General features: G+C 38.1%; 1 protein-coding gene across 2 annotated transcripts in view; it reads left to right on the top strand.

Annotated features, from left to right (window-relative positions):
• The window catches only part of pear1 (platelet endothelial aggregation receptor 1), a 37737-nt gene extending 18280 nt beyond the window's left edge, over window positions 1-19457 (top strand). Inside the window, exons 2-24 of one of the 2 annotated variants that reach the window (XM_053681853.1) lie at window positions 5059-5166; window positions 5380-5481; window positions 6182-6282; window positions 6429-6521; window positions 9853-9977; window positions 10334-10455; window positions 10620-10728; window positions 10826-10962; window positions 11219-11431; window positions 12149-12323; window positions 12523-12643; window positions 12786-12949; window positions 13627-13729; window positions 13845-13991; window positions 14441-14572; window positions 14878-15006; window positions 15573-15698; window positions 15938-16150; window positions 16270-16379; window positions 16521-16647; window positions 17330-17392; window positions 17501-17701; window positions 18490-19457. In XM_053681853.1, the coding sequence (XP_053537828.1) occupies window positions 5060-5166; window positions 5380-5481; window positions 6182-6282; window positions 6429-6521; window positions 9853-9977; window positions 10334-10455; window positions 10620-10728; window positions 10826-10962; window positions 11219-11431; window positions 12149-12323; window positions 12523-12643; window positions 12786-12949; window positions 13627-13729; window positions 13845-13991; window positions 14441-14572; window positions 14878-15006; window positions 15573-15698; window positions 15938-16150; window positions 16270-16379; window positions 16521-16647; window positions 17330-17392; window positions 17501-17701; window positions 18490-18632 (3063 nt within the window). In that variant the 5' untranslated portion in view covers window position 5059 and the 3' untranslated portion in view covers window positions 18633-19457. Of the gene's footprint in view, window positions 1-5055; window positions 5167-5379; window positions 5482-6181; window positions 6283-6428; window positions 6522-9852; window positions 9978-10333; window positions 10456-10619; window positions 10729-10825; window positions 10963-11218; window positions 11432-12148; window positions 12324-12522; window positions 12644-12785; window positions 12950-13626; window positions 13730-13844; window positions 13992-14440; window positions 14573-14877; window positions 15007-15572; window positions 15699-15937; window positions 16151-16269; window positions 16380-16520; window positions 16648-17329; window positions 17393-17500; window positions 17702-18489 lie in introns of both variants that reach the window. The other variant, XM_017472644.3, reaches the window with a different exon arrangement.
• The last annotated feature ends 3458 nt before the right edge of the window (window positions 19458-22915 follow it).

The following is a 22915-nucleotide window of genomic DNA, read 5'->3' as shown; positions in this document are numbered from 1 at the left end:
TGCATGGTACCCTGCGATGCACTGTCATCCTATCCAGGGTCTATTCCCACCTTGTATCCAGTGTTCCTGGGATAGACTCAGGATCCACCATGACCCTGACAAGAATGAAGCACTTACTGAACTCGAATGAATGAATGAATGAATGAATGAATGAATGAATGAATGAAAGGGTATTATGTGAGTAAAGACTAGACATCTAGTTGATTAGCATACAGGCCTTTGAAAATCGTTGATTAATTCCACAATAATGAAATGTTTAGTTCACTTAAATGGCGCTCTTAAGTTTTTCCCATTTCAACAACAGCTCACAAGATGTTGTAATTGATCCAACCTTGGAACACTAAATGAAGTTAGAGTTGTAATATCATAGTTTATATGGAAATTTAGCACTCTTAGGAGAAATAAAGCGGAAAGGTTTCTTTTAATTGTATAAGGCTTGTAGCTACCTAAAGGGCTTCTAATCTGAACCTCTTCTGATAGAGAAACACACATTTGTGGAGTTTTACAAGAAGATTTAACTTTTGTTTTTCTGACAGTTTCAATTGAGCTGTTTATTATATAGATTTTAAACAGAGGTGATTATGAAATTAAAACAGATCATAGTTTCCACTTCAGTTCACCCCATAAATCATGGCAGGTTTGTCTGTTTTTGTGTGTTTCTGGAGTAAACTGAAAGTGTTGTTTTGTTTAAACTTGAAAAGATATCTCCATTTTGGCCACATTTGTCATTTGTCGATGAAATCTAATGAGTTACTTGATTAGTATGGTGTTATTTAAGACTTTGCCTGCATCATTGCACCCCACATCACTGGTCGTTGGCCCAGTCATTTTTCTCCCTCTGTTATTTTCCTTTGCTCCGCATCTCTTCGTTCCAAAAAGTGACTAATATTTTCTCCCTTAATTAACACTGAGCCTCAAACAGGAGGGAGAAAGGGAATGGAAATAATAAGTGCCATGTGCACTGTGTAGAATTTCATCATATACACATAATATAAAAGAGCAAAGTAGCCAAAAAGGAGTTTGTTATTTAAACATCCTTTTGCATTACGGGAATGGGAATTGTGGGAAATCCAAAAGGACAGTTTTTTTTTTTTTTTCCCGTATGAGAGATTTGCACCAGGTTAGTTTCCAGAACCACTCTAAGAGGTGTGACTGGACATTTGTGATAATAGTTTAACCCCATACTGGTTTAACAGTATTTAATTTAATACTTTTTTTAATTTCTGCCTTTTGTATTATTTCAAATGAAATTCAATTTTATTAAGTAAGTGGATGTATAATTAAATAAATAGAAGATTTCATGTATAAACTCACTGTACACTCAACTCTGTTGATGAAGTCAGGTTAAGAATTTGTCTTAATCATAGCAGGTCTTAATTGCACCCATGTGAGCAGTCTCATTCATGCAAAATCTAACCTAACAAAATAGTGTAGAAAAGACATGCATGTGTTTGTATTGGGGCTTTAGTATAGAGTCAAGTAATGTCTGAAATCAGTTTTAAAAATCATGGTCAACATTTTTTTCACAATCTGAATTTATATAGAATTCGTTTAAATTCATTTAAGAATAGTTTTAAATATAGGTTTCTAAAAGTTCAGCTTTTAGGTAAACATCTGGATAGTCAGAAAGACGAGCTTGGTTCAAACCCAAGCCAAACCTGTGACAACAAATCTCTGAGGTTAAAGGTAAAGATTTATGTGTCACTGTAGCAAGACAGTATCTTGGAAAATGGTAATGTTCTTAACATCTGTTAAGACAACCTTGAAGGCTGCTCTTTAAAAGACTGTACACACATTGAATCTGTAGTTATTTAACAACAAACAATATGTACAGTATACACCAAGATATCAGACAGTCAAGATCAAGTAACTAAATTTTCTCTTTGCTCTTTTACTCAGATATTGTCAGCTGTGTAATTTCGATGTTTGAGTAGTATTTTTTGGAGCTATCATAGCCACAGCTTATTTTACTCCAAGTCATTTTATACGATTTCAGTTGTTCTCTTCATCATGAAACTTGTAAAAAGTGTAAAGAGCATCTGACAATTTCATATGGTGTTAATAAAATAAAATAAAAATATGGGTGCATGCTTAGTAAAGCTATAACTCAAACATGCGTTTGTGTCATTGGGATTGATTAGATTCTTGTTTGTTAGAGTTTGCTTGCTCTTTAATATTTTCCTCTGAATTTCCATTGCCTAAAAAATTACAGGCTGAATTTTCACAACCACATGAAAGTAAGGTACTGAAATATACATAATGCCGATTTTTAAGCTGACTTTGCAACTTAGATCTTAGTTAGCCTATATTTATAAATATCTATCCAAAGTGAATTATGTAGAATGTTGTTTTTCTCTGTAAAAGTATGAATGTGGGTTTATGTTCTGAATCTGATTTAACTCCATACCTTTGAGACTTTATCCCAAACATGAGGTAAGTGAATAATAAAGAAGCAAGCGTGTGCATTACATCTGGTTTCATTTGTCCCTTGTTTTTGTGAGGTCCTCATGTGGCTCTGAAAGTAGCACTGTGAAGCGCTTTAAGTGATTGAACATCTTTGGTTTGGATGGTCAGAGCACAAGCGCGTGGACCCCTCAGTCAGCTTGAGAAATGTCCATGTCTCTGAGCACTGCTCAATTGCTGAAGTGTTCGCCTAAAAATAGGCCAACGTATGGGACTCATTTTCCATGTGGGACACGTTTTAGAGTCTGAAAATCAAACAAAGCATTGATGAAAGAACTGGGAAAACCAAAAGCTAATCCTTTCTCTCCCTGTTTTTCTCTTTCACTCTCTCCCTCTTCTTTCTTTACTTCTGTCTGTCTCTCTTTCTCTCCTTGTATTTGTGTATAGCTTAATGTCTCTTTTTTCATTTTACCAGACCACATAAAAGCAGGAGAGGGGCAGGGAGGAATGGTCTGCTTTATCCATTAGAACCAACTCATAGCTGATTAGTGTCTCTGTGTGTGCTGAAACATCCCAGATACCTTTGGGTCTCATTGTGTTTCACTGACATTTTCAGCAAGCCACGTCACTAAGTTCTCACCAGGATGTTATCTGTGTTGTGTAGTAGAGTAGCTACATCATTAAGCTAGATTGCAGACGTTTTCGGTTTTGATATTCTAACCTCACCCTGCTATGCTCTAAAATATAAACACTGTTATTGTAGAACTAAATGCATATAACCAGACATGTTTTGTGCAGATTTATGTAATGTGGGTTTGACTCTGGCACATTTTCATGTTACATGGACTTCTAATCATTAAGTGTGCTCTCTGTTTTCCACTATTTGAGAACCCTTTCTAGTCAGAAACACTTTTAATGAAGCAAAATTCAGAAAAAAAACATGGAGTATTTACTCCACAGCAGTGCAGTGACTAGTAAACCCCGCAGTTCTCCTTAATGAAAACCTTGTGCCTTTTCTTATAAATGTCTGTGTTTGTGACTTTTTTATTTATTTTGTTCCAGATTTATTCTAACTCGAGGAGTGAGATAGAAATGATAAATGAGAAAGAAGGACGTTTTCTTTCTTTTAAAAGCTCAAAACTTTCAACATTTGTATCCGAATGCTTTCTTCTGAAGTGGTCATAAACCTCTAACCATCAGTAATTGCATGCTTATCACAGTGGTGCAACATAATTCATTTACTTTAGACAGATTCAGGAATCCACTTATAGGAATATGGGAATACATTTAGGAATGCTTTTCTTACTTAAAAGTAAAAGAGTTCTTTTACTTTGGACAAACAAAGCTTAATCATTCAACCTGGCATTAAAATAATTAAATAGTGGATTTTTATTGATAAAGAAACTGGATTTTCCAAACTATAGGATACTATTTTCTTGTGTATTTTCATACTTTATATTTATCCATTGTTATAATGAAAACAACAGATCCACTTTCCATACTCGAGTGTGTGTGTGTGTGTGTGTATGTGTGTGTGTGTGTGTGTGTGTGTGTGTGTGTGTGTGTGTGTGTGTGTGTGTGTGCGTGTGTGTCGGTCCTGTGAGTGGTTTAAAGAGCAGAGGTGTCTCAGAAATTCTCTGGGAGTCTTTTCTGTCCCCTACTTCATTCAGTCCCCATGGTCGTCACTGCATAGATTAAAACCAGATGGTGAAACTCTCTCTCTCTCTCTCTCTCTCTCTCTCTCTCTCTCTCTCTCTCTCTCTCTCTCTCTCTCTCTCTCTCTCTTTCTGTGTGTATATATGTGTGTGTGTGTGTGTGTGTGTGTGTGTGTGTGCGGGGATGGGGGGTGGTATCTACGTGAATATTATCAAAATAAAAATACATACTGTTCCTCAAGGCTATAAGTGTTTTGCAGCAGTTCCACTTGTTAATATTAGATCAAAATTATAATTACATAATTTCCATCCACTTTTTACTACCTTGTTTTAGTATCAGGTTTAATAACACATTTGAAACTGAAAACATATAAATCTACTTTGTGGAAAGTGGACTTGAAAGCCTTATGCAAATATTAGTATATAAATATCTCTCTTAATCAAATGAAAAAAAAAAAACATGTTAAATAATAAACAATGTTTAAAAAACAAGGGTTCGATTACGGCCAGATCTGGCATATTATCATGTCAAGAATGTTTTATTATATGCTGTAATAAACTGCATGTCCAATACATGTACAATAATGTAAACACAATCAAAATTTGTTTAAATATCTTGCTGAAATTCATAGCTTTTATAATATTGATTCCAGTAATTATCTATCAAAAGTGAATATATCAGAAGTCACATTAGAAGGCACACAGAAATGCCCTACCAGCCAGAAACAGATGGCTCATTACTCCTCATTTGGTTCCTTAGAGAAGAACTAATACCAAATGTTGCTAGAGAATGAATAAAGTAAAAGAGAGACATGAATAAAATAAAGGAAAATTCTACAGAAATTAATGTGGATCTAAATAGTAGCAACAGTGGATCTCACAGACCTGAAGAGCGATGTAGGGTTAGCTGTTAATGTTTATATTCCCTCTCTGGTTCAGAATGGTCTGAGTATTGGTTATGTCTTTCCTGTAACACTGTGCTGTTTTTTTCCTGCAGCAGTATGAAGTCAAGGTGGCTCTGTGTGGTCCTATTTCTTTTGGGCTCTGTATGTAATCTGACAGAGTGCTTGGACCCCAGGGATCCCAATGTGTGCAGTCTATGGGAAAGGTAAGTCTCAAACACAAGGCTAAAATGAACCAAACTTCATGAACACATTCTGTACGTATTAAGCACAACATATCTTCTGACTGAAACATTAATCAAAATAAATGAACGTGGTTTTGTTTGTAATATCAGTTCTGTGTCCGTCTCGTTTTAATTCCATGTATAAAGAGTAGAATGTAGTCAGATTGAGTGACTCTCTTTTTCTATGTTCTATAGTTTTACCACCTCTGTGAAAGAGTCATATGCTCAGCCATTCGATCAGGTTTATGAGGAGCCCTGCTCTGAACCCTGGAGTGCCAACAAATGTGTTCGACACCGGTGAGAGAAACACACACTCGCTGGCCTGTACTTAAATGATAGACAAGATATTCCAAAGGCTGCAAAATGCTAACGTGTATACACCAATATACACAAGTATAAAAGTGTACGACATGCATACAGAATGTCACACACAGGTAAAACATATCATTAAACACATGGGAAACATGAGTCTAAGATATAGACTGGATACACTTGGGTGACTAGATTAGTGAAAACAACTACCATACAGATTCTTTGTTCTATGATTCAGTAATGGCAGGTTTGTAGTCTGCATTGCAAAATGGTGCTCTCATGTCCTTGTGTAATTTCATCAGAATAGTAATGCCCAGTCTTTTTTTTTTGCATGACATCTAAACTGGCAAAAGAAAATAATATTTTCGCTGGATTAGATTTACAATAGGTTTCTGTAACTGCTCTGTCATGATGGAGGAACATGGTAAACATTAAACAAAGTTTTGCTGAGTTTTGATCATTCTTTTTCTACATGGATAACATGTGGTTTGCAGCTTAGAGCACATAAGTGTCCTTGGGTGAATGGAGAGTGTGTAATCTAAACTTGTTTCTCTCCCCCTACTCTCTTTTCCCCTCTTCCTTGCCTTCTCTCTCTCTCTCTCTCTCTCTCTCTCTCTCTCTCTCTCTCTCTCTCTCTCTCTCTCTCTCTCTCTCTCTCTCTCTCTCTATCTCCCTCTCTCTCTAGGATAACATATAAAACAGCTTATCGGCAGTCAGTGAAAATGGACTATCGTAGGAGGTATCAGTGTTGCCCAGGATTCTATGAAAGCAGAAACAAATGTGTTCGTAAGTAAAAAATAAGACTTTGGTGCTTTCTGTACCAGCATTGGAATCTCATAATTGAACAATTACTTGGTTTAGATAGAACTTTAATGTATTATTCCTCTCTGTATGCTTTTACCAACCTGTGTGTGTGTGTGTGTGTGTGCTAGCACGCTGCACCAAGGAATGTGTCCATGGAAGGTGTGTCGCCCCGGACCGCTGTCAGTGTGAAGGTGGCTGGAGAGAAGACGACTGTTCCAGTGGTGACTTAAACACACACACACACACACACACAGAAAATTTGTGTTTCACCAGGGAGTGCTCTGATACTCTTTCTTGGTTGACTTACTCTCTTCTAGTCTGGTGTTTAAAACGTTCTTGCATTCACATTCACTTCATATTATAATACTAATAACTGACCAAAGCCCCATTTCTGAGCAGGTTTCAAGAGTTTAAAGCCAGCTGGAATTGATAGTTATTCATTTGTAGGCCATGCAGATCTTACACAACACATTCCCCAACTTTTCTGGATCAGCTGCATAGAACCAGCATGCAGTCTTCTCTCTACCGAGGGACTGCAGTCTTAATGGTGCAGGGCAGTGCCTTGTGAAGGGAATACAGACAGCTGAAATGGAAACTCTGGCCCCTTGTACTGGGTATAGAAGTTAAAATAGGATTGGCTGGTCAGAAAGGTCCCACTCTCCAATTGGCTGCTTTGTAGAGCCCACTTATTAGAGAATAGGATATGGCACTTCCTGAATTCTTGAGTGCTGAGAGAGTTGTGGGAAAGAGGAGAAGTTATAATTTTAAACACAGTTTTCTTTCCCAATCGTAACTAATGGAACACAGTTCCAAAGTTGCAGATTCAAGCTATTACCTAGTGCTTTGGCAGCTCTTATTCAAACAAAACCCAAGTCCAAAAACGTGATGATAATGCAAAGAAAGCACAATTTATAATGCCACATAGCAACAATCACAAAATGAAAGTCAAACCAGTCTTGCATTCAATCAAAATGTACTGTAACTGAAAAAAGATAGCGACACATACGCAGAACATGACGGGAAAATGCTCGTTCCTATTTGTTGCCTTTAACTGTTTCTAATATTTGCTGTAATTAACTCATAATCATAACAACTTGACTAAATAATCCTCTTAAATGATGTCCTGTGGGTTTGGTAATGGGAATGTAGTTTACAGATCATACCCTCACCATGAACTTCTTCCACTGGGTGAAGTAAGAAATTTTCCCACGTCAAAAAAAAAAAATTACATTCCACATACAATGGAATTTTGCCAATTTATTTGGAAGTACTTATTGCATTTCTGTGAAAAGCCAAGGGTCAGATCAGATGCTCCTACTCAAGCACAGTTATCAGTATATAAACATCACTGACATAGTGGAATTGAGGACAAGAGGATAAAGGTGGCAAACAGGAGATTTCTTTTTTAAGAAACACTTTTTTTTCCCACATGCCCTTGTATCAATAAGTCCTGTATATTTTAGAGGACACTTTTAGCCAGGAAAATAATAAACATTAACATGAAGTACTTGGATATAGTTAGCTGGAGCAGTTCACAAACAAAACAAGTTAGTTTTGTGAGTCATTTGACAAGGCAGTGTTCCATGAAGGCTTTGACCTAATAAAATTGATGTTAGTTGCATTTTTTTCTGCTCATCAGTGTCTGCCTTTGCAAACAAACTCAAACGGGGTCATTCAAAGTTTCATACAGAGAGCCAAGCTGCTGAGCTCAAATTTCTACAGTTTGACATCTTATCATGGAGCAGTTCTGTTAGCTGTTCACTGTCAAAGTTAGCTGTGGGTTCAAATCTCCTCTTTGGATAAATATTTCCTCCCTCCTGCTAAGCTGCAAGTAGATGTCAAGCAGCAAAGCATATACCGGTACTTGTATGGTTGTACAGTTAAACATGCATTTTGTTTCATACATGCTGTACCATGTTCTCTGTACATAGAATTGTATAAAAAAGTTAGGGTGCCCTTGGCCATATTACATATTTTGGTGATTTTGTTGATTAGCAAACTTTTTACAATTATTTTTCCTGCAAATATTAATGCACAGTTAATTTATAATTGATGAATGTAATAGTAACACCCCCTTTGGCAAATATCACAGTTTGCAAAAACTTTTTGGTAGCCAGCTAGTATTCTTTCTATTATTGTTTTAGGTATTTTCAACCTCTATTCCTTCTAGTTGTAAAGTATCAGAACTTAATTGATTAATGCCTACAAGGCTATGAAAAAAAGGTATCAAAGTGCTTCCAACATTATTTTTTGCAGATTTTCCCCCCCAACTAATTTAATGCAGCAGTCACTTTAAAAATCAATAGAATATTTATAGTAATAGTATGTCATATTATGGAAATATGAATTCAAGTCAATTCCGTTTTATTTGCATAACACTTTTAACAATGGACATTGTCACAAAGTAGTTTTACCTAAATAAATTCTGGATATAAACTTTACATTTATATGTTTATCCCTAATGAGCAAGCCAGACACAACAGAGGCAAGGAAAAACGTGAGACAATAAGAGGAAGAAACCTTTAACCTATAATTTTAACATGAAGTCTATTTTGTTTAACTTATCAACTGAAATATAAATAGAGCATAAATATATAATTCACTTGCAACAAAAATATAATGGATTTAGGCAAGTATACTGCTTCAAACGAATGTATAGTGTTACGTAAAATGTGGAAGATAAAAGATAAACAACATCATATAACAAGCTCATTAAAGGTTACTGTCTTCTCATTTATTAATGTAGAGTACACAGGATTGTTAACTTACCCATAAAGATCACTAAAAGAAATTGTTTGCTTTGTGTAATTAAAATTTCTATATGTACCAACAAAAGTAATACCAGTTTTGTGATACGTGATAGTGATAGAGATTTGGGGTTTTTGTGTTCTTGTTTTGAGAACCACACGTATGTATGTACTGTATATATGTAAGGATGCTTGTATCTGGTATCATTGATGGAGGTATAAGAAAGTGTGTGCGTGTGTGTGTGTGTGTGTGTGCGTGTACGCATGTGTGATGGATACTCCTCTTATGACCTTTCATGTCTGAAGTCAACCTGATTGAAATCTAAGCCCTGTGTGAACTCCGCTTTTTCTTCAGTCTAAGCATCATCTGTGTTCGACTGTAAAATTTCTCATCTAAACCTCATTCATCTTCTTATCTCTGTGTAAATCAACTTGGCAGTCTTGACTCAAAGATGTAACATGATATCTTTAAAATGTAGCACAGAGATAATCAAGGGGTCATCTTTAGTGTGGAGGTAATTGTTTTACCAGCAGGTGTGAACTCTGCCAAGAGCTTACAGAAAATGTCTTAATTGTGACAGGGTCCCAGTGCATACTCAAAAAGAAGCACACTTCTTCTCTCCAGAAATGCTACATCATGCCCACTACATACTGTATCATGCCCATATATTCCTGCCATTTACTCTATCCTAGTTGACAGCCATCCTGAAGTATATGACACCGATTTTGTAACCATGAACTATTAAATAAAATGTAGGGAATTTGGGGTATTGTGCTAAATTAATATACTTACTATATTTTGTAGCATGCAATGCTCTGCGCTGGGGCCCAGGCTGCAGCAAACAGTGCCAGTGTCAGAATAAAGGCCAGTGTGATGTCCTGACTGGATCCTGTGTCTGCCCTCCAGGCTACACCGGCTCACACTGCCAGGTAGGGTATATAAAGACACTCAGGGTATATAGGGTCACCTAACATTATTTTAAAGGAGGCATTAATAGTAGTAGTAGTAGTAGTAGTAGTAGTAGTAGTAGTAGTAGTTCACTATTAGGTCTTATTACTAGCACAATATTTTACAACTCATCTTTTGTTAAAGATTTCATTACCATTTCAGATTTCTGTACTATTTTTAAATAATAGTTGTAAATGGCCATAGAGGTCCTGTGGATAAATTATCTCTCTCTCTCTTTTTTTTTTTTTTTCCAAAGGAGCATACATTTATTCTCATTTGTGTAAGTATAATAGCTTGTTATGGTAATATTTTCTATATTGTACATGTCTGCTGACAGGACCCCTGTCCAAAGGAATACTTTGGGCCTGGCTGTGCACAGCAGTGCCAGTGTGGAACAGGCGGCTCATGCAATAAAGAAACAGGAGAGTGTGTATGTAGAGAAGGATTTACTGGGACACTGTAAGTAATTCTTTCGCTGTATTTACTGTTCATTTCGACTGAGAATATCAACAAATGTATATGTACTGTATGTGTGTGTGTTATCTTTGATGTGTTCATTTTTTCCTTGAGTTTGTAGTTTGTTAGGAGTCTGTACAGTACAGTGAAATCTCTGTACTCCACAGATGTGATACTCCCTGTGTGAGGACAGGCCGGTGTGCACCTCGCTGCTCGTGCCAGAACGGAGGCATCTGCCAGGGGAAAGGAGTGTGTCTGTGCCCACCTGGATGGACAGTGAGAAATTTCTTTTCTCTTGCCTTGATGGATTAAACTGTATTGAAATTGTTTGAGATATTTAATCTCTCTCTCTCTCTCTCTCTCTCTCTCTCAGGGGCCAGTATGTACAGAACGATGTCCTAAGGAAAGATTTGGCATAAATTGTTCTAAGGAGTGCTTGTGCCATAATGGTGGTCACTGTGACCCAGAGAAGGGACACTGTCAGTGTGCTCCTGGCTTCACTGGTGAGAGGTGGGTTTGTTGTAAAACACGTCATGTTACAACAAGCAAAGCCTCAGATATTTTATTCAATAGTTTTATTTGAAACTTCAGGGTGCATAGCTTTGGAAGTGATGCCATGTCACTTGTTTAGATAGAACTTTAATCTATGCCCAAATCACAGGTTACTTTAACACAGGTTGTAATACTGTTTCTGGGAGTATGGGTATGACAGTATGGGTATATGGATGTATGCATCTGTCCATTCTCACATGTTCTCACTCCACAGGTGTAACGAAGAGTGTGCAGTGGGGAGCTATGGGCAGGACTGTAAGGGTGTGTGTGACTGCACTAATGGTGCACGCTGCTATCACATCGATGGCGGCTGCTTGTGTGAGCCGGGCTTCAGGGGACCCCAGTGCTCTCAGAGGATGTGTACTGATGGAGCCTTTGGCATGCACTGTGAACAGAACTGCCTGTGTGACCGCCAACACACTCTCAGGTGAAGATTAGTGTAGTATTTTGTAGTATAGTGTGTACCATATTTTATCAGACCCTCCAGGATTTTCGATAAAACAATATTAAGCAAACTCCGCAATATTCGGAGGAGCTCGCAATTTTTCTAAATTACTTCAGATTTTCCACAGATTTGGGCCAAGATGCATCATGTGACGTCATCACAACATGCATTCAGCCGAAGCCCTCTTCGATTCACGATTGGCGAACATGAGTACAGCTATAGGGTCTCATTTACCAACAAACATAACTGTGAAAGACAATTTCGCCAGTTCAAGTAGTTTTCAGAAAAAAGAGGCAGCAAAATCAAGCATTCCGTGAAATTCTGTATGGACTGTTTTCTGCATCATAATCCTTTATATGCACTACTTCCAGAATACTGGCAGAATATATTAATTTTGGAAGAAATCTTTCTTTAGTGTCACATATTACTAGTATCGTTTAATGTATTTATTTGTGAGATAAAAAAAAAAATATCACTGTATTCATATGTGAAATTTATCATGCTGGTTTAAGGTAAGTTTACAAGAAGATTGTAAATCTGTTTTCTGTAGATAAAAGTTGTCTAAAACTTATCCAAGGAGGTCTATGGTCCTGGATCCCAACACCTCCCTACTAGGAATAAAAAAGAATAAGAATTGTTTAATACATGTTTAATAATGATTGTTACAAGCATAAAAATTTTAATACACATGTATTGCAGTTGTCACCCATTGAAGGGAGAGTGCACATGCCAGCCTGGGTGGGCGGGGCTCTTCTGTAACGAGACCTGTGCTCACGGATACTATGGGAATGGTTGCCTGGAGCCCTGCCTGTGTGTGAACGGTGGGGTGTGTGATACTGTCAGTGGTTTGTGTCAGTGTGCACCGGGATACACAGTGAGTGGATTTAACATTATCAGTGATACATTATTTAAAAACTGGCATAAAGGCATTTTTGCTATAAGAAAAATGATCACCTGAAATTGAAATCAGAATTGCAACCAAAGTGCTTCTGAGGCTGTCGGGGATTATACATAGCTTTACAGATAAGGTAATGATGATATTTTCTGTTCTGTGGTCCTTGAACTGTGTGTAGGGACGCCACTGTGACAGGCACTGTGAGAGTGGCTTCTATGGAAAAGATTGCTCCTTTGAGTGTACCTGCAAAAATGCTATTTCCTGCTCTCCCATAGATGGAACATGCTTCTGTAAAGAGGGTAAGCTAATCTACTGCTGTCAGCAACCAAACGTAGCTTACAAAGTCACAGTTGATACAGTTGGCTGACTTTGATTTTGTCTCACTGAAGCCATTTGGTCATTGCCTGTTAACATGGGTATGTGCATGTGTGTTTTTTACAGGGTGGAGGGGTCCAGACTGTTCCATTCCATGTTCAGAGGGGACGTGGGGTCCAGGCTGCAATGCCTCATGCCAGTGTGCTAACAACGCTCAGTGCCACCCAGCCGATGGTTCCTGCACATGCACGGCTGGATGGAGAGGAGATCTGTGTGACCAGCCCTGCCCTGTGAGTCTGCCCCCAAATACATACATTAAAAATCATCAGCAATTAGATACCATCAGAGATGTACTGAGCCAGGATGTGCTGGTAGGAAAAACCACAACAGAGCCATTCAGACACCCACACCTGCTAAAATGCTCACACTCTTTTTTTTTTTTTTCATGCTAATGCTACACTGTTTTACAAGTCATTGCCTTTGACTTTGCCTTTGATAGCTGTCATAAAGTTAAATTGTATTCCTACCTCATGCCTGGCAATCATTCCATTTAAAGCACGATAATTCATACATGGCTGGGAGTTCAAGAGACCATGCTCCCTGGGTGGGATTAATGGCATTACTTTCTCACCTGTCAATCAGAGCTACACTAGCTAATTTGTGTCTGTCAGCTCATGGCATGTATAGCAGATAGCACTTTCCTTTGAATGTTTTCAGCTGCCCTGTGATGTAAAACGAGCATCAGTTTAAAAAAAAAAAAAAAAAAAAAGGATGTGGTGGCTGATTTCACGTGTCACAGAGGAAGCATGTTAGCATTCAACAAAGTGGGGTACTAAATGGAAAAAAAATTATCAAGCTAATGATTAGATTAAGGCTATGCATGCTTTCTGCTCACAGTTGACTGCTTTGCATCATTGCTTCTGACTGAGAAGAATATTTTCCATTTCTGCTTGTTCTCGTTAAACAGGTGGGAAACTTTGGCCCAGGCTGCCAGCATAAATGTGACTGCCTCCATGATGAAGGTTGCCATAGTGTTACAGGACAGTGCCAGTGTCTGCCAGGCTGGACGGGTACAACTTAATTAGCATCTTTTCTGTCGGTTGCGCTTCACTGTAGTCACTGATATAAAGGTAAATAGTTGTATACTAGACCAGCGTAATTTAATTAAACCGTGTGTGTGTGTAGGTCTGCGTTGCACAGAGCAATGTCCACAAGGTCGATGGGGCCGTCAGTGTAATCAGAGCTGCTCGTGCCTCAACAGCGCCTCCTGTATGCCACACAGTGGGGTCTGCATGTGTAAACCTGGCTATTGGGGATCTCAGTGTCAGCATGGTGAGTGCAGATCCTCTCAGTCACTGTGCATCATCTCACTCTCAGATTTAAGTGTGGTTTAAAGTAGCTGCCCATTGTAGATCTTAAGTATACCTTCATAACTGGCCTTAACATTGTACCTGCTTTCAACATGTTATTGCTTAATGTATTAAAATTACAGAATTGTCAGACAGAACCAAAGAGTCCAAGGTCATGTACAGTAGTGTGATCTGATTTAAGAGGCTGTAGGTGCTTCTACATTTCTGAATAAATATGGCCTGAAACATCATCAGATTTTCACACAAGTCCTAAAAGTTAAAGATAAAGAGAACCCAATGAAACAAATGACACAAAATTATTATACTTGGTCATTTATTTATAGAGGAAAATTATCCAATATTACATATCTTTATAGAATAGCAGCTTTTTATAGGTTAGTTGTGTACAGATCCTGTTGTTCTGTCTCTCAGTGTGTAGTCAGGGTGTCTATGGGGAGAAGTGCAGTCAAACTTGTCCTGCCTGTGTCCACTCCACCTCATGCCATCACATCACAGGCCAGTGTGTGTGTCTACCGGGCTATACAGGACTCCTGTGTGAGCAAGGTAGGAATCCTAATATACATAAATGCAGACTCATACACGCACATGCACAGTGATATGGAGTTTGGAAGATGTTAGCTTGATTTCTGTGAGGAGTCAAGGCATTAAACAAGCCTCCTTAATAGAAGGTTTTTGATAAGCAGTGAAGAGTAACATACTGTTAGGGTCCTTTGTTATCGTTACAGACTAGTAAATGTTTGTTTATTTCAAAGATTGCAATCTGTTTCAAATAACTTATTTAGGACAAACCATACACAAAAGTATGTTGTTTATAGTCATATTAACTGAAAGATATCTGTGATTTCTAGTGTGTCCAGTTGGTCACTTTGGTAAGCAGTGCAGTGGTGTGTGTAGGTGTGCCAACAATGCCACATGTCATCATCAGGATGGATCATGTCACTGTCTCCCGGGTTGGACTGGATCAGACTGTTCTGTGTGTAAGTCAAAGTCGTGATCAGAATAATATTGCTTTGTTTTTGCTAAAAGTCATTCTAATGTCAGTTAATAATATGTATTTTTGACAAACCTCACTCGCATTAACAGCACTGATGGAGACACACTTACCAATTTAAAAAATACATCAGAAAATGAATACATTTTCAGAAAGGTTTGTTATTCAATGCATTTAATATATTAATATGAAAGTTATATTATGCTACATAAAATAATGTAACTAAACTTTGAGATTGGATAGTTAGAATAAATAAATAAACGGTGTATATGTATTGTATTTATTTATTTAGTAAAAGAATAAATAGATAGACAGGCTCTGGTCAGGTGTACCATGCTAACTGAAGGTAAGAATAAGCATTTATAATCAAGCAGTTTCATTGGTTCTCAGCGCAACAGGTTTCAAGTAAGATGAGTGACAGTTTTTCAAGCCAGTACATTTGCCTATGGTTGCTGTGATTATGTTGATGGACTGTTGAGTGTTATTTTGGATATTCTTTATTTATTCATTAGTTCCTGTTGCTGTCTGTAATGTGCAATACCTGTGTTGCAGTGTGTAAAGCAGGGACATTTGGGACTAACTGTAATCAGATGTGTTCGTGCTCCCCTAACCATTCATGTGACCCTCACACTGGTGCGTGTCTGTGTGAAACTGGATCCGGAGTGGACTGTGCACAAGGTATTCTTTCATTTTATAAGATTTTAAAGCACAAACTTATAGCAGATAGCAATATTTGAGCTGTACTAACACACTGCATGTTCTTTATTCTGTCTTCCATATTTGCACCTAACCCAGCACCTAATGAAGAAATATTATAACATAATGCCTATGAAGATTTTATATTAGTTATAATATAAGTTATATTGTACTATTGTAATGGCACATTGTTAGTAATTGTTGTTTCTGGTTTCCTACAGAGCGAGTGGTGAGCATGATGGTGCCTGTGTCTCCGGTGGAGAAAGACTCTTGGGGGGCGATTGTGGGCATTGTGGTCCTGCTGATCCTGGTGCTGTTGCTGCTAACACTACTGCTGCTCTATTACCGACGCAGACAGAAGGACAAACAGAGCAACACACCCACGGTGTCTTTCTCCTCCACCCGCAATGTCACCTCTGAGTACGCTGTACCAGGTAGGAGTCACTACGGCTAATCATTTTTCTGCATTTGAAACATCCTGAGCATAATTCACTTTGAAAATGAAACACTTCAAATAACAAAGTATATTCTTATTACACTTTCTTTGCATTAGATGTTCCACACAGCTACCATCACTACTATTCAAACCCTAGCTACCACACCCTGTCCCAGAACAGACTTCCTTTACCCCAAATCCCTAATAACCAGGACCGGCTTATCAAGGTAGTCCGCTATGAAATGAATGGGAAGGCGTGTTTTTAATGAATGCTAATAGTCAGTGTGAATACAGACATAAGTGTAGCTTAATACTTACTTCATTTACTTAAAGAGCAATCCCTTCGCTCTGCTATTTTGTTGATTCAGAACACCAATAAGCAGCTGTTCTATAGTCTGAAGAATATGGAGCGGGAGAGAAGAGGCTTATTTGGAATGGAAACTAATGCTACTTTACCTGCTGACTGGAAACACCAGGAACCCCCTAAAGACCAAGGCATGCCTGCTTACTATGTCATTTACTGTATAGTTATTTCGACTTCACAATGTGTGTGGAGGCCTGGGCAAACCCTTCACATGATGGAATTATGACATTTTCTTAAAACATTCCTGTACTGAAATGTTTTGTATGTAATTCAATCAGAAATAAAGTTATAGCATGTATGTAAAGTCTGTTTACCCTCAGAAGTGAAAATTGGGAGAACTGAGTTTAAATATTCCATTCTGACTGTGTCACCGGAGCATCACAGACATTTTGACAGCTGATATCTGATTATTAGACTTATGTTAAAGCATGTAGCTATCTAACATCTTGATCAAATTGTATGGAAATCACTGTGAAACAATTAAATACCAAGGATATAGACATCTTTAGGCAAATGTATTTGTTACACTGGCTTCTTACACCGCATGGTCTTTGTAGGAGGATAGCCTAGGCCTAAGATTTAAAGGTATTTCATATCATTTTGGTGAAATAAATGTATTCCTTAATAAACCTGAGGTGTCAAAGTATGTTACAAGAAGAAAATCCCTATTTTGACCAACACTAGATTTTACTTAGGGTTTTGGCTGTTATTACACAATCCTCAATGGATTTATCAATAAAACCTTTTTAGTCTCCTCCTAATGTATAATTTTGTGTTTGGAATTTATTTAAATTCCTAATTTATGTTTTGCAGGAGCATTTGGAATTGACCGCAGTTATAGCTACAGTGCCAGTTTTGGGAAATACTATAACAAACGTAAGTGCCGTCTACAGTATCACTGTGTACAGTATGTTTGTTCCTGTGGTATGCACAGGTTCCAATAAATTTATTTTTGTCTCTATCACTTCCGTAATCTGCTCTCAGAATTGAAGGACTCCTGCATTGCTGTGAGCAGCAGTTCTCTAAACAGTGAAAATCCATATGCCACCATTAAAGACCTGCCTGGTCTTCCTCCCTGCCCTCCTGAGTGCAGCTACATGGAAATGAAACCTGCTGTGCCTCCTGAGAGATCCTACACAGAGCTCCGACATCCAGTCCTTCCTTCCACTAGTTTCTCCTGTAGAGGTAACTTTCACTGAACCTTATTTATCTTAGCACATTTCATCCTGAAGGAAGGAAGCCAAGAGGAGTTCATGTCAGAGCACCTGATTGTGCATGAACCAAAAATTTCTACAACGCTATCATCCAAAGATATGAATAATAACCTCTTATCAGTAACACTGGGCTTGGAAGCTGTATTAATCTGGAAAGTTCACTAGCAGTGGATTTAAGAGGAAACAATCTGTCACTTGATTGGCCCATTTTTCAGAAACCATTTAGGCCAGTAAATGTACATTAATTCTCCCTACTGTTTTGTACCTATGGGAGCGTGTTTTACCCCTAATCTGAGGTCTTCTCTCTGAGATTAAATGGGGTTTGAGGAGCTGGAAATGTACAAGGAGCTGGAGAGGTCATATGAATACAAAGGGGGGGCAAAACATAACAATAGCAGGGGTGTGCTAAAAAACAGTGTGACAACATCTGCCTAACTATTTTCATTTTTTGCTGAGTTAGCTGTCTAGTGCTTACTTTATCTTAAAAAAAAACCCTGGATGAGCAATGATATGAGTACAATACAATAATAGTAGACTTGGACCTTTCAAATTTCATGTTTCATAGCACATGTTTAAACTAATTTTGCCCATTAGTTTTGTGTACCAAAGACGATTAACTTTTTTTTTTTACAGTAGTTATTTGTGCAGTCAGAGCCTTTCTTTGGCTTTTCAGCAAGCTAGAATATTTTATGAGGTAGAAGCAAGAAATGTTCTTATTTGGTTTGGATTATGAAATGATCCATGTCCCATTTTTTCCAGAACAATGTCCTCTTGGAAACGTTCTGGAACAGGATCCTCAGAACCATTACGACCTGCCAGTCAACAGTCACATCCCGGGACATTACGACCTGCCACCAGTCCGAAGGCCTCCCTCGCCATCACCACGCAGACAGGCCAACTAATCACAGCCTCAACACACTTGAATGGGTTAAAACACAATGGCTGCCATGTTCCTAAAGCACAACCACTGCCAGTTTCACCTCTGTATTTTCCATACAAAGTATAGAGGGTAAAAACTGCTCCTGCATGGACAGGGGATTAATAGAGGAATACACTTGCCCAACTGTATGTCAACTGTAAGATCAACATTTGGGTAAAGTGAACTGGTTTCTATAACTTCCTGCAGCAGCACAACACTGCCATCTGATGGACATTGAATTCATTTTTCAACACATGTAAATCTTGTAAAAGGTTATAAAGGTTGTAAATGCTTTTCATTTTAATACTGAGTTATGGTTTCATGTTACTTGGCCCTGCTGAAAAAAGAACAATGGTAACCATCACAGAAATTCTAATGGTTTCTTCTACAAATACCATTACAAACCATCAGTTGTTAACCATTAAAACTATTACCATTATTGGTCTTTAAATGGTATCCACTAGATATAGCATGCCACCAATAGAAAGTAACAAATTACCAGTACAGACCCACCGGGACCATTATAGTTTCCATTAAAACCAATGCAATTCCCATAATAACCATTACAAATTCTATGAGGGTTTCTATTGTTTGTTTGTTTATCAGCAGGGTGGGAATTCTCAAATAGAATAGACCTATCATGAGGTAAATATTAAATTCTCATCACAGTTACATAAAATGTGTCTTTGAAAGCTTATACATTATGGACCACATTTACATTTGTAGAATCTCAACTTTCAATGTCAGCTGAATGTAATCCTTCAAGAATTGTAAATACTGTAAATAAACTGGAGGAGATTTTTATGCATTTCGGTCTGCGTGTAATTTGTTGATTTATTTACAAGTTTCATTACAGCAGTCTAGGTCAGATTTCACCAATGTTTGTCCTGGACGGAGCAGGATTTTGCTGCAGCATTCAGAGACACTAAAGCCTCTGGTATACTTATGTTTTTTTTTGTTTTTGTTTTGTTTTTTTTACACGTCAGCGCACAGTCTACTCCATTTGACATGTATGAGTACACGGCGGTCGACGCATGCGCATTACGAAAACTTGCACTACCCATCCTGGCCTACAAGAGTCAGTACAAAGCAGTAAAGCAGGTCTTCTGTATGAAGGACGACAACGAAGTAGAATCCCAACACGAAGCATAATGCTTGGGTAATCTCTCGCCACGATTAGCACCCATATACAAATCCTTATACGCCTTAAGGCTAGAAATGCGGGTACTTTCTAACCTGCACTCGTTTCCGTCTCTTACGCTTATCCTGTTTTTTTTTCTTCTTCGACTACCTTGAGAATCACCGGGCCTGGGTCACTGCTGCCACCTTGTGGAACAACTAAATAGTAGAAATTTTTGCTGATCATGACAGAACTCAAACAGAACACAAATATCATATCAGATTGTTTGTATTACACGGGAATTTGGAGAAACACGCAAATCACTTCTTGAAAGTCAGCACCCCCAGTGGTATACGTCGGGGTCTACATTTGGACTACTGTGCAAACATAGCTTTTGGGGTGGGGGGAGAAGAAAGAAATTATATATATATATATATATATATATCACCACTAAGCTCTTTTAAATATGACATTTAAAATTACAGAGTTGAACATGTTCAAGTAAATTTTCCTTATTTCATTCACTTCTCTCTCTCTCTTTCAGGAGTCAGTGAAGACAGAGCTTCTGTCCATGTGGCAGCTGATGAGCAAATGGGTTTGTGTGTGTGTTCAATTGTTAGTATTTATTATTTTATAAAATATACACAATGTTGAATCTACCCCCAGAGACATTCTTGTGTCTTGCCTTTAAAATATGTGATTGAGATCTAGTGACTGTGTAACTGGTTGTAGTCTGCGTTGTGTGTTTTATTTAATCCAGAAAAAATGTAGGCGGAGGGCAACTGGGTCGAATCTTTGTTTATCCTCTCCCATTCAACCATAACACGAAAGGGAAGAGGAGGAGCCAAAACAGGAAATTACACAAACCAATGACAACCAAAAGGGAAAGCACTCACACAAACAGACAGTCACACCAGGTACACATCTCCTTTTTGTGTAATTCTACACGTTAAATTTATGGAATGTTTTCCATACCCGTTACAACTGCAAAGGCCATAGCATAGGATTCCTTTTTTACTTTACTCGAGGAGTTAATTATGCCAATTAATTAGTCACACAAATTGCTTAACATGCAGCTCTTAGCAACCAAGTTGAATTGCAAGAAAGAAAGTAGTATTTGGATGTAATAAACCTTTAAAACTATAAGTAGTTAGTATTTGGTGGAAATACTGCCTTGGTTGCACGTTTTTCAGTCCTCCAAAACTGAAACTGCAGCCTCCGGTATTGCAGGAACATACTATTGCATGCATTTATACAAAATGGCGATATACTTCTGGTTTCACTTGACTATATAAATTTTATATTAAATTCGGGTAGAAAATATGAAGCAGACTCAAAAAAACACAATATCTAAAATTATAATAATAAATAAATAAATAAAGAAATAAAAGTAAACTAGATAGAAAATGTAACGTATAAGAGTACTGTATGAAATATCAAACTAAGTTTGTTAGCCAGAGACCATCAAGTTGTGGATATAACTCGAAATATACAGTTTAAAGCCATTCTTCTTCTTACTGGAGGGCATGACATACGCCAACCTCATAATGTGATTGACATCGTTTACTATAATGCGTGGAAGATCTTGCAAGCAGTGAGTAAAAAGCCATGCTGACAACACTCACTGAAACGGCAAGTAAAATCGCTTCCGGGGCACCACCGAAAGTTGTGCTATCCACCGAGACTAAAAGCGGAAGCGACCGTGTATAGAGTCCAATCAAATCATGCTGAGGCGTCGACAACTTATGTGGAAACCTCTTCTAATTATTGAGTTCAGGTGTTTTAGACAGACTTTGCTAACGTGTACATAAAATCAAGCACATAGCTATGCAGTGTCAATAAACAATATTGGCAGCAGAATGGGTTGTACTGAAGAGCTCAGGGCCTTAAAACATGTCACTGTCATAGGACGCCACCTTTGTCTATGTGCTGTTAATGTGAAATGGAAGTGTCTAGTAGCCACAGCTCAGCCACAAAGCAGAGGACCACAGATGTACAGAGCAGGTCAAAGGATGGCTGAAGTGTGTAGAGCATTAAAAATCACTGATCCTCTGTTGCATCACTCACTACAGAGTTCCCAAGTGCCCCTGGAAGCATCATTAGCACTAGAACTATGCATCAGGAGCTTCATGAAATGGGCCAAGAAGCCATATACAAGCCTAAGATCATTATGCGCAATGCCAAGCATCCATCAGCTGGAGTGGTGTAAATCACACAGCCACTGGACTCAGGAGCAGTGGAAAAATGTTCTAGTGATGAATTACACTTCACTATTTGACACTCTAATGGATGAATCTGGGTTTGGTAAATGCCAGGAGAATGCTACCTACCAACAGTAAATTGCCTACAGCAAAGTTTGGTGGAGGAGGGATTATGGCCTGGAGCTGTTTTTCAGGGTTTCAGCCTCTTTTTTTTGGTAAAGGCTAATATTAATGCTACTGCATACAAAGACATTTTAGACAATTGTATGCTTCTAACATGGTGGCAAAAGTTTTGGAAGGCTCTTTCCTGTTCTAGCATGGCAATGCCCCTGTGCACAAAGCAAGATTCATAAAGAGATGATTTGAGGAGTTTGTTGTGGAGGAACAACTCCAGTGGCCTCTCCTCAACCCTACTCCTTAAGGGATGAATTGGAACTGGAATTTGAATAACTTTCAGTGCCTGTCATCGATGAGCCATTTGATTTGTGGTCCAAAAAAATTCCTTCGTCTTGGATCAGTTATTTCAGAAAACATCTGTCTCAAGTATTGAAATCCTTTACCTTCTCTGTTCATTGCTTTCACAAAGTTTTTCAGCAGTCTAAGGTAGGGGCAGATTTAGTGATTTGGAAGCACTGGGAAAAATATAGGAATTGGGCCCTCATTTCAGTGTTTTAACATCAATATGTAAATTTTCAGCATATATTATTTCCCATTAATAATCAGGCACAGACTGGGACCAAAAAGTGGACCTGGAGTTTCTGGCCCAGAGCAGCCCACCACACACCACATCATAACACACCAGCTCATTGATGGTTAGACCAATTTTTAACACCACTTACTAGCATAAAAATATAACAATGCAGAAACGTAAGTAACACAACAGTCTCTAGAGGTCTAATAGTTACGCAGGTGGATTTGACACTTTTTTTCTTGAAAGTCGTTATA

This window comes from Ictalurus punctatus, chromosome 1 (genome assembly GCF_001660625.3).
Source record: "Ictalurus punctatus breed USDA103 chromosome 1, Coco_2.0, whole genome shotgun sequence".
NCBI lineage: Eukaryota > Metazoa > Chordata > Actinopteri > Siluriformes > Ictaluridae > Ictalurus > Ictalurus punctatus.
The sequence above is the reverse complement of the archived record's forward strand: the minus strand, read 5'-3'. Positions and strand labels throughout refer to the sequence as shown.